At 39.1% G+C, this 12,297-nt stretch overlaps 1 protein-coding gene across 3 annotated transcripts in view; it reads left to right on the top strand.

Moving 5' to 3' along the window:
- LOC127570317 (uncharacterized) overlaps positions 1 to 12,297 on the top strand; it is a 39,768-nt gene that overhangs the window by 11,110 nt on the left and 16,361 nt on the right. For all 3 annotated transcript variants that reach the window (XM_052015758.1, XM_052015756.1, XM_052015757.1), the window contains exons 3-7: positions 43 to 186; positions 1,140 to 1,364; positions 2,156 to 2,431; positions 7,496 to 7,575; positions 11,540 to 11,643. In XM_052015758.1, coding sequence (XP_051871718.1) covers positions 43 to 186; positions 1,140 to 1,364; positions 2,156 to 2,431; positions 7,496 to 7,575; positions 11,540 to 11,643 — 829 coding nt within the window. The remainder of the gene's footprint in view (positions 1 to 42; positions 187 to 1,139; positions 1,365 to 2,155; positions 2,432 to 7,495; positions 7,576 to 11,539; positions 11,644 to 12,297) is intronic.

Below are 12,297 nucleotides of genomic sequence, written 5' to 3'. Positions count from 1 at the left end.
GCTGTATTTCATGTGCTTTATTATTAATGGCTTTCTTTCCAGTGTGCAGCAGGTCGGAATTGAAAGTGACTTTAAGAAACTTGTCACCAAAGCCCAGGATACTAATCTCAAGTCAGAACCTGCTGTGAATGAAATTATAAATATGGAAGGTCAGAGGACTGGTCTTAATACAGAGGAAAGTCCAAGGTAAAATAAACTATATTCACTTCTTTCCAGGCCTCAATGGGCAAGTTATTTCAACAAGACAGATCTTGCAGTCAGTACTTTCTTGGACCATTGGGACTGTAGTCTTGCCTGGTTACCATTTCAATGGTTTTTGGTAAACTAAGTCTTTGGATGATTGAAAGTAACCTGAATTTCTTACCATATAGTTGTGTGAATTTCTTACTGACATGGTCTTCATCACTTTCTTACTGATAGATTGTACCAGTTTACTTTCATCTTCGCCTTTAGGTTGCAAGCTCTAATTTGCATATGAATTGAATTTACCATTTTTACTCCTCTAAGAATTGCAAATAAGCCACATTTATCAACTTTCAAAGTAATTTCTTGATGTCTGAGTTCACAGTTAAACTATCTGCAGAAAGTCCACCAGTGTAAAATTAAGCATATATGAAAATAATCTCAGTTAATTCTGTGTATAAACAGTAAGATGAACAAAAACCTTGCTTGAAATTCAACTGATCACTCTCAGGGCCAAGGGTGTATAATTGTTATTTCTGGTAGATGTAAATTAGTTACTACATTAAGTAGCTTACTGCAAATAATCATTTTTTTACTGTGATCCAAAAAACCTGCAACAGCTGAGTTGCAGAGGTTCCTTTTAGGAAGAGATGCAGAGAGTAGCCTTTACTGCCAAATAATTGAATGCAATAAGAACTGTGACCAAAATTCACAGTAACTTTGATTATTCAGTGTGTCAACAATCAAATTGACCAACTTGAGGGGTTTACTTTTTTGATGTAAAACTTAGTCGATGATTAGGAAAAGGTAGCACAGTGATTAACATATTGAAAGTTCTTACCAGATTCATTTATGAAACTACAGCAGAGATGTATACTGTATTGTCTTAAAAATATGTAATAATTGAATATTTGTATTGCTTGTGCATAATCCTAACTTTTTTCTCTAAAACCTAGCTGTGATATGTCTGAAAAAATCAAACAAGAGAATTATACTTGTATCAAGGTTGTGCAGAAAACAATGCAAACTTATGAAAGCAACCAGCTGTCGGATTCTGCGTCACAAGAATGCAAGAGGGACTTGTTATCAGAATCTGCAGAGAGAAAATACTTGCATGATTTGGAAGATTCTGAAAAGCAGGCAAAAAGAGCTAAATTTTATCAATGTGATTTGAGTGAAAGGTGGGTTTTCTTGTTCAAGTTCTGTGACTAGATAATTAATTGCACTTTATTTTTGTAGATTGGTTTTGCTTTCCGTAACCACTTCTAAGTGACTCTGGGCTTGGTTTTGATTTTTTTCAGATTTAAAAAAAAATGAAAAGGCAGACGTGCTAAATGGAGATCCTTCATTCCATCTAATGTGTGTTCTGCTTGACAGGTTCAGAGACGGTGGAAGTGTGGAGCTTCAAAATAACAGCATGGGATCAAGTCAGCATTGCATTCTGATTGCTGTCATGGTCTGCTTATACTACCCACTTCTGGCAGAAGCTGGGTGTGCATTTGCTAACTCCTTCACCAGTGAGTGTCCACAACATAGTGTGTCTAAAGAGTACATATGCACTATAGACACTATTTTTGAACCTTGGAAAGCCTTATGGCATCTGAAATCCAACAGTTACTGAGTCTTATCTCATCCCCTGATATTTAATTTGCTGAGTAAGATTTATTACATTTTTTTTCCCTCTGTAGGGAATTCATGTTGTCCTTTCTGCTTGGCTGTAGAAATTTGGATATATCTGCTCATTCCATTTTTGCTTTACGTAGGATCTGTTGATTTGAAAAATATAATTGCAGTAGAATGTGGTTCCACTTTAGTGGGGGGAAAATCCTATGCTATTTAATAAAATATATAATTTGTGTTCTAAGTTTATATCAAGAGCCTGAGTCACAACTGCAAGCCAGGCAGAAATAAAGCTGGGTGTTGTTGTTGCATTGATATTCTTGTAATGCTAGACTGACCTTTATGTTAACAGTGAACATCATGGAAAGCTTGGTCAGACACGAGCAACGCAGCTTGGGGATGAAGGCAGAGCAAAAAATTTAGGAAGCGAACAGTTGGATTGTGGAATTAAACAGATAAGGAACTACCAGCAAAGTGAAGAGCCTGTCAATATAACTGTAAAAGCTGTTGAACAGGTCTTCAAAGAACCAGATTCATCAGAGCTGAAAGATAACCTCTTCAACAATGAAGTAGCTATTGCTACAAATACTGATGCGCATGTGGGCTACAGTCAGGAAGGAAATGATGGGTATGTTGCAAATTGTATTTTACTTCTCCATTTACCAGGGTACAAACCTCTGAAAACTTTCCATGTTGACTCCAAATAGAGGTAATCTTTTTGAATAACACAGCATTGAATTCAATGAACATTCTTGTTTATGGTAAAACAAATATATAAAACAAAGTCTTGATACATCTTGAACTCTATCTTAATGGTAACTGTTTGCAAGTTTCCTTGGCAGATGAAAATGGATCAGCAATGAGTCTGTGCTGCAAGGAGAAGAAGCGTAATCATTCTTTCTTCATGAATGTATTCATTCTTCATGTTTACAGTTAATGCTAAACCTGTTGCATTTTGTTTTAATTTGCTGTGCAGTGGAATGGTTCCTGACATTCATTTGATTTCCCACACTTTGGAATATTGCTGTCCTGTCTTGACTGTCAACTAACTTGATGTACAAGTGACTACCCCTGATCTTCATTTGATATAGATACAAATAGTATTTTGAGAAAAAAATTGACAATGCATTTATTAACAACGAATGGTTACTAATGCACAGAAATTGTTTACAACATGCAGTGAGTTCCAAAGTGGGAGCAGATGGGAAAAGAAATAGCATTTGTGTGCTGCATATCTCTGTTCTATGGATGGAAAGTGACAGAAAACATTTCCAGTTGAGGGAATGAAAAGAGAAAGCGAACGGAAAATCTTCTCTGCTGTTATGAATGTTCAGTAAAGATTTCCATTTATTCATGGAACAGGGAAAGTTGACCCTCGAAATTGTGGTAGGAGTAAGTTATGGTCATCGTGAATTGAAATCTTGAACATGTGTTCTAGTTGAGGTAGAAACATACCAGGAAATAGGGAATGAGGAAAACTGAAGGACTGAGGCTTTGAAGAAGGGATTTGTTTGGTTTTTCCCCCTCATTCTCACTTTCTCGTTCATGGAAACACCTGGTATTTGTACCTATTCTCAATAGCTGTGATACAAATCACAAATTGGGATTCTCAAGCTTTTAAAGATGTATATAATAATATTTATACTAGTTTTGTCATGTGATTCAATTCATGGTCCATAGTCACATGGGAGATGCTTTGTGGTCAGAACATCGATCAAACCTATTTTTTAAAAAAATCACTGAATTTTCTTTTTGTTTGAACCATTTCACCAGTAAATCAGGTGCTGCTGAGCTGCTGATGGCTCTCCTATATTGCTCTCCTTCCCTCAGCACTGCAGATATTAGTAGCAGAAAAAACAAAAAGCCTCAAAAGGGTCTTCTGATCATCGTGTCTCCCTTGCCCTTCCCACTCCCCACTAGTTTGGCTAACATCTGTCAGGGCTCTACAATAGTCACTCGTATCTGTGATGTTTGCCAATTCACTATATCTCATTTTTGCTGAGTGGCAAGAGTACAAAGAAAGAATAATTGACAGGTGGGATATGACTATTGGTGTTTCACAACCATTCAACGTGTTTATCTCCTCATGTAACTAGTTTACAGAGGGCAGTGAATCCAAGATTTCCTATGATACAAGGGAGTCAGCAATGTAAACAGTATAGTTTGAACAATTAAGCTGAATTAGGCTGCAGAAATTAGTAGGTAAGCAAATGAACAAAACTGTGGCAAATAAAAGGATCTGGACCTTGGCAGCTAATAGCGATGAGGAGGCGTACAGGAGTGAGATAGATCGGCGGGTTGAGTGGTGTCACAACAACAACCTCACTCAACATTAATGAGACCAAGTAATTGATTGTGGACTTCAAGAAGGGGAAGTCAGGAGAATACACACCAGACCTCATTGGTGGGGGGGGGAGGTGGTCAGTCTTGGAAAGGGTGAGCAAATTCAAGTTCCTGGGCATTAACATCTTGGAGCATCTATCTTGGGCCTAACATATTGGTGCAATCACAAAGAAGGCATGACAGTGGCTTTACTTCATTAGGCGCTTGAGATTTGGTATGTCACCAAAGACTTGAAAATTTCTATAGATGTATGGTGGAGAGCATTCTGACTGGTTGCATCACTGCCTGGTATGGAGTATCCAATGCTCAGGATCAAATGAGGCTGCGGAGGGTTGTAGACTCAGCCAGCTCCACCACTGGCACAATCCTCCCTGCCATCGAGGACATCTTCCAGAGGTGGTGCCTCAAGAAGGTGGCATCATCATTAAGGACCCTCACCATCCGGGACATGCCACCTTCGCGTTACTACCATTGGGGAGGAGGTATAGGAGCCTGAAGACCCACATTCGTTTCGGGAACAACTTTTTTTCCCTCCACCGTCAGATTTCTGGATGGTCCATGAACACTACCTTGTTATTCCTCTTTTGCACTATTTATTTTTGTAACTTATAGTATTTTTATGTCTGTCTTGCACTGTACTGCTGCTGCAAAACAACAAATTTCATGACATATGTCAGTGATAATGAACTGATTCTGAGCTGATAGGAGTGGAAGTACTAAGAGATCTAAAGACCACTACATTTTTGTAGATTGTTAAAATGTCATGGAAATGTACAAACAAAAATCAAGAAAGCTAATGGAATACTGACCTCTATCTCTGACCTTGAATATTCAAGGGTGTGGAAAGTTATGCTACAGCTGTACAAAGCCTTGGTTAGAGCAAGTTATGAGCATTTTAAACTGGATTATATATCTTTATATGAAGGGAATGCAGTTTTATCAGATCGATAATCAAAAACACTGCAGATGTTGAAAATTGGAAATAAAAACAGAAAATGCTGGAAACTTGGCAGATTTGGTGGTTTCTGACAGTCTCAGACCTGAAATGTTAACTGTTTTTGCACTGATGCTGCCTGAGCTGCTCAGTGTTTCCAGCATTTTCTGTTTTTATCAGAACACTGCCTAGTTTTCAAGTGTTAAAGTTGAAGAATTTGGAAGGTTAAGGGATGATTTGATCGATGTTTTAGAGATAGTAAGGAAAACTGGAGAGAATCTATCCCTGTTAAGAGGGAGAAGCAAGGAAAAGGGAGTTATGATAACAATTGGGGCCAGATCTTTTGGGAGTGAAGTTAGAAAACGCCTCTAAGTAACAGGTGGTTGAAGTTTGGAACTTTGGTTAGGAAAACATTCACAGGATTTAAATGCAAGTCCTAGCATCAACTGACATTTGCAAATTTATTAAGGGTTATGAAGGAACATGAAGTTAGGTTACAGACTGGCAGTGAGCTTTTTGAATAATGGGCACTTTATACTTCTAGCTTTGTACAGCCTGTTTGGCTCATCCAATTTACTGTGCATATGATAACCATTTTGTAAGTATGCAGGACTGCAAATAGAGAATATGTGGTGCATAGATTAAAGGTTTTGTTTTATTAAGCTACCTTTTGAACGGGATTGGGTCTAACGGTAACTGAGGCAATGTAACTTATTCTAAGCTCTTTGAGCTATCTAATTGTACCAGATCATATTTGATTTCCTTAAGCACTTTTTATTTACAATGAAACCCTACATTTTATGAACTGAAAGCAAAATAGCAGTTTAACCCTTTTTGTTCTTAAGTGGTGATTTTAGTTAAGTATTCACTTTGAAAGATGCATAACTAGTTAACCTGTCTTTACTTGCTACCCATCCAACTCTAGTTTATATTTTTCTGTTGCTTGTTTAATTTTGTTTACCATGTTTTACTTTGAAGCTCTACCTTAAAAGAATAAATTTCCAAAGGTAGTAAATTAAAACACAGAAATGTAACCAAAATTTTTAGCCAAAAAAAACACCAGCATCTTTGATAACTCCACTAATTACCTAAATATGTTCCTTTCTTTCAACGTTGGTGTTTGGAATAAGCACCTTGCGCAAAAAAAAAACCTTTTTTTGCGCAATGTTATGGTAGCTGTTCCTTCTATAAAAGACGCATTGTCCATTAGTACTTTTTATTCAGTGTTTTCTGTAGAATTATCATATTTTCAGGGATCCCTAAAGTTCCTAGAATCATTACAGCAAAGGGGATGGCCATTTGGCTCTTCAAGCACAAATTTTCTATAGTCCAATCAGTCCCATACTTCAGCTCTTTCCCTACAGCTCTGCAAATATTATTCCCTCATGTATTGATCAGACACCTTTTTGAAAGTGATGATTGAATCTGCTTCCCCTATCTTTTTGGGCAGTGAATTCCAGACAATGACTACCTGCTGTACATGAATATCTTCCCTCATGTCGCCCCAGGTTCTCTTGCTAGTCACCTTTAAATGTATAATCTCTGGTTCAAAGCTGTTCGGAAAATGGAAACTGTTTCCCTTTACTCACTTTATTTAGACTTCTGATGACTTTGAACACCTATCATGTCTCTTTTCAACTTTCTCTGTTCTTGGGAGAACAATCTCTTCAGTCTATCCACATTATTTAAAGTCTCTCATTCTTGGTAACCTACTACTGAATTTTTTTTCCCTGCATTTTACAGAAAGATCTTCCAATCCCCCTTATAATATAGTGGCCAGAATTGGACATGATGTTTGTGGCTCAGCTATTATTTTGTAGTTGTTCAACATGACCTTCTGGTTTATACTATATACCTTTTTATAAAAGGCCAGGATTCTGTATGCTCTTTAAGTATTTTTTCCTCTGTGCTGCTATCTTCAAAGAGTTGTACAGATCTGCACCCGGTTCTGTTTTCCTGAAGCCACTTTAGTACTTTTTTATATTATTGCTCTGCCTCATTTCTTCCTAATGAAATGCATCAGACTTCTGTGTGAAGTTTTGTGTAGTTTTTTTTCCCAGCCTGTCTATGGCTCATTGAAGTCAATCGAAGGCTGCATGATGAAAGCCACACACAGTTTTGATTCATCTCCAGATTTTGAAATGGTGCTCTGTGCACCCATGTCCTGTTTTAAACAATTGTTTGGCCACAGCTGGAGTACCACAGCCAATCCAAGACATTATTATGTTACACGAAAAACTTTTGGGGAACACGACGGAATACCTAGCTTGCATATAGGGCACCCAGGCAACATTAGAAATGGGGGAGGGAGGGTACAGAAAATGCATATCTTATATAGCTGATTAATGAATCTTTCAAGCTATGTAATTAAAATGCCACTGAATATGGAACAAATTATTTGATCTTCTCTTGTAGAGAGGAAGACCTTTACCGTGATGAAGATGAAATAGAGAAAGATAAATCTCAAAGGCTGCTTGATGAAAGCCAGTTTGCAGGTAATCTTGTTTCTTGCAATGAACTGCTTCCCCCACAATTATTATTTTTTTTTTTGCTGCAAATTTCCTTGTCCCAATTAATTTAGCAAGAATCGAAAATCATAGAACATTACAACACAGTATAGGCCCTTCAGCCCACGATGTTGTGCCGACATTTTATCCTGCTCTAAGATCAATCTAACCATTCACTCCCACATACCCCTTCACTTTTCTACAATTCATGTGCCAAATGTATCTGCCTCTACCAGCACCCCGGCAGCGTGTTTCACGCACCCACCACTCTGTATAAAAAAAAAACTTGTCTCTGATATTTTCCCACTGTACTTTTCTCCAATCACCTTAAAAATTATGTCCCCTCATGTTAGCCATTTCCACCCTGGGAAAAAGTCTCTGGCTGTCCACTTAATCTATGCCTTCTAATCAGCTTGTACTCCACTATCAAGTCACCTATCATTCTCCTTCGCTCCAAAGAGAAAAGAATCTAGCTCTCTCAACCTATCCTCATAAGACATGCTCTCCATTCCTGGCAATATCCTGGTAAATATCCTCTGCACCCTTTCTAAAGTTTCCACATCCTTCCTATAATGAGGCGACCAGAACTGAACACAATACTCCAAGTGTGGTCTAACCAGGGCTTTATAGAACTGCAACATTATCTAATAGCTCTTGAACTCAGTCCCCTGACTAATGAAGGCCAACACGCCATATGCCTTCTTAACAACCCTATCAACTTGCATGGCAACTTTGAGGGATCTATGGACTTGAACTCTAAGATCCCTCTGTTCCTCCACACTGCTAAGAATTCTGCCAATTCTTCCTTCAAATTCAACCTTCCAAATTGAATCACTTCACACTTTTCTGGGTTGATCTCCATCTACCACTTCTCAGCCCAGCTTTGCATCCTATCAATGCCCCCTTGTAACTCTGGACAACATTCTACACTATTCACAACACTACCAACCTTCATGTCATCTGCAAACTTACTAATCTACCCTTCCACTTCCTCATCCAAGTCTTTTATAAAAATCACAAAGAGCAGGGGTCCCAGAACAGGTCCCTGCAGAACACCACTGGTCACTGACCTCCAAGCAAAATACAGTCCATCTACAACCATCCTCTGCCTTCTATGGACAAGCCAATTCTGAATCCACATAGCCAAGTTTCCCTGGATCCCATGCCTCCTGACTTTCTGAATGAGCCTTCAGTAAGGAACCTTATCAAACGCTTTACTAAAAGTCCATGTACACCACATCCACTGCTCTACCCTCATCAATGTGTCTTGACACATCCTCAAAGGATTCTGTCAGGCTCATGAGGTATGACCTACCCCTCAAAAAGCCATGCTGACTATCCCTAATCAGACTATGCTTCTCCAAATGCTCATAATTCGTGTCCCTAAGAATCTTTTCCAATAATTTGCCCACCGCTGAAGTAAGACTCACTGGTCTATAATTTCCAGGGTTATCCATACTCCCTTTCTTGAACAAAGGAATAACATTTGCCACCATCCAATCATCTGGTACTACTCCTGTGGCCAGTGAGGACGCAAAGATCATCACCAAAGGCGCAGCAATCTCTTCCCTCACTTCCCGTAATAACCTTGGATATATCCCATCTGGCCCCGGTGACTTATCTATCCTAATGTTTTTCAAAAGTTCCAGCACATCCTCTTTCCTGATGTTGACATGCTCTACCATATTAGCCTGTCGTATGCCATCCTCACAAATGTCAAGGTCTCTCTCACTGGTGAATACTGAAGCAAAGTATTCATTAAGGACCTCCCCTACCTCTTCCAACTCCAGGCACATGTTTCCTCTTTTATCCCCGATCAGTCCTACCCGCACTCTAGTCATCCTCCTATTCTTCACATATGTCTAGAATGACTTAGGGTTTTCCTTAATCCTACTTGCCAAGGCCTTCTCATACCCCCTTCTAGTTCTCCTAAGTCCATTCTTAATCTCCCTCCTGGCTACCTCTCCAGAGCCCTGTCTGATCCTTGCTTTCTGAACCTTGGCTTTTTTCTTCCTCTTGACAAGATATTCTATATCTCGTGTCAACCATGGTTCCTTCACTCTGCCATCCTTACCCTGCCTCAATGGGACAAACCTATCCAGAAGCCTATGCAAGTGATCTCCAAACAACCTCCACATTTCCATTGTACATTTCCCTGTGTACATCTGCTCCCAATCTACACTCCCAAATTCCTGCCTAATAGCATCATAATTCCCCCTCTTTCCCCCCCCACCCCAATTAAATACTTTCCCATACCATCTGCTCCTATCTCTCTCCAAAGCAAGGGTAAAGGTCAGGGAGTTGTCACTGTCTCCGAAATGCTCACCCACCGAGAGATCTGATACCTGACCAGGTTCATTGCCTAGTACCAGATCCAGAATGGCCTTAGCCATTCTACATGTTGTTGTGTCAGGAATTCTTCCTGGACACACGTAACAAATTCCACCCCATCCAAACCTTTTACATTAAGGAGGTGCCAATCAATATTAGGGAAGTTGAAATCACCCATGACAACAACTGTGGTTTTTTTTCTGCACCTTCACTTTTTTTCACATTGGCTTTAATTTTACTAAGATGCCTTAATGCCACACTAGTCAAATGTTGCCCTGATGTTGAGGGCAGTCATTGTCACTACATCCCTGGACTTGAGCTCTTTTGTCGATTTTTGCACCAAGCTGTAATGAGAATCTCAGCTAATTGGTTGAAGTGGAATCCAACTGAATATTTGTAAGCAAATTATTGGTGAATAAATGAAGCTTTATTAACTCTTTTCAACGACTTTCATTATACTGATTGTTTGGATGATATTTAAAAGGATGGGAATTGTCCTGTTTTGTCGGGCAGAGTTGATGTGGGCTATTTTCCTCATTTTAATGAATATACTTGTGTTGTAACTGTCCTGGAGTTTAGCTAGAAGTGCATCTCGTTCAAGAGCTCAACACTGGGTTGTTGCTGAGTTTTTGCTTTGTTTCTTGACCTTTGGTGTATCCAGTGCTATTTCTTTGTACCATGTGGGATGAATCAAATTAGCTTCTGTGATGGGGGAGGGGGACTTGAAGAGGTGTCATTATTTTGGTGCAGTGGAAGAGATTTTTATGGTGGTAATTAACTGAGCTTGGTGTGTCTTGGTGGACAGAATAAACTGGTATTTTTCAGTTTTGCGTTGACATCTTTTGGAATAAAATGAAACACTTTGGCTTAAGAGAACAGTCAATAATGAGGCTGCTTCTTCAACATAGCTAGGGTGTTGTCAGGGCCTGCAGCCTTTACTGTGCCCAATGTGGTCCTTGGATTTGCTCTGAAGTTTATATTGTCTAGATATTGGAATCTATGATGATGAGACCCTTGGCGTTCAATTTCCCCTAATGTTTTTATTCTACCTTGGGAGATCTGATACTTGAGATTTTTGTAGTGAGAATACACCTCACAAAAATAACGCTTCCAATTACAGAAGATGAGTATTTTGACAAAGTGATTGCACAGGACATTGTAATGCTTTTTTAAAAATAAAAGAAGAAAATTTCCTGACATTCAGCCTTTTTGTGTCTTTAGGGTTTCCCAAAGTGCTTAACATGCAATTATGTACAGACAAAAGCTATATTTGCATTGTAATAAAGTGGTTAGTTAATCTTGTTTGAGGGGTGCATGGTGATGAGCTCACAGGATAGAATGCTGTATTCTTAAACATTCAGCTAGAGGTGTGTAGAGATTCAATTCAAGGTAACAGCCAAAAGGTGGCACCTCAAAGATGGAAGTCTCAGCCTGGTTTGACTGCTTGACCTGAAGGAGGATTTGGTTATGGGGGTTAGTCATGGATATGTGTTACATGCTGAGGATTTAGTAGACGTGATACTGTGTTCTTTGTAAGATTATCACATTTCTGATTTGGTATTCCAGTTCATGTATTTTACTGAGGAGAGATGACTTTCTCTCAAATGGCTTTTTCTTACAGTGGGTGCCACAGAGAGATCCACTATTGAACCCAACATGGCCATTTTGGAGTATTGTGCCAGAGAGTGGAAAGGAAACACAGCAAAAGCACAGCTGATGAGAAAGGTGGATAACAACTAGTTTTTATATAAATGTCTTTGTTTTCAGGATATTTTTGTCCATCACAAAATCTGCTCTGAGTTTCTGACTGTTTCTCCTGGCCACTGTCTGAAGTTGAACCACATGATTTGCAAACAAATTGCTGTATTTGAACTACTGAGCATTCAATTATATATGCAGTCTGCCTGTGGCTTAGTTTATTTTCAGCTAAATCCATCGCCAATCTCTATTACTTCACTCCAATACTGTTGTTTCTACCACACTCCAAAAGGAATTGATCTGCTGCTGTTTCTCATACCTTGTGCCATTCCATTCACCGATGTCATCACTGATGTGCACGTTCCAGCTACGAGAGCAGCTCAATTATTACATTCTTATTGTTTCCAAGCCCCTCTGTACATAGCCTTGCCCTCCCTGTATCTGTAATAATACTCAGGCCAACAGCTATCCAAGATCTTGGTCCTGCTCCACTTCTAAACTCTAGTATATCTCCTGTTTTAATTGCTCCACCATTAGTGACTGTGACTTCAACTGACTGAGTGCTAAGCTCCACCTTTCTTCTGTAAAACTACCCCTTTGCTCAAACTTCTGTGTGTCTCAAACTTTGAAATCTAATACCAAATTATGCTCATACTGCACTGGTGAAGTAATTTCAGATGT

This window comes from Pristis pectinata, chromosome 5, assembly GCF_009764475.1.
Source record: "Pristis pectinata isolate sPriPec2 chromosome 5, sPriPec2.1.pri, whole genome shotgun sequence".
NCBI classification, from domain to species: domain Eukaryota; kingdom Metazoa; phylum Chordata; class Chondrichthyes; order Rhinopristiformes; family Pristidae; genus Pristis; species Pristis pectinata.
This window is presented reverse-complemented; position numbering and strand designations above follow the sequence as displayed.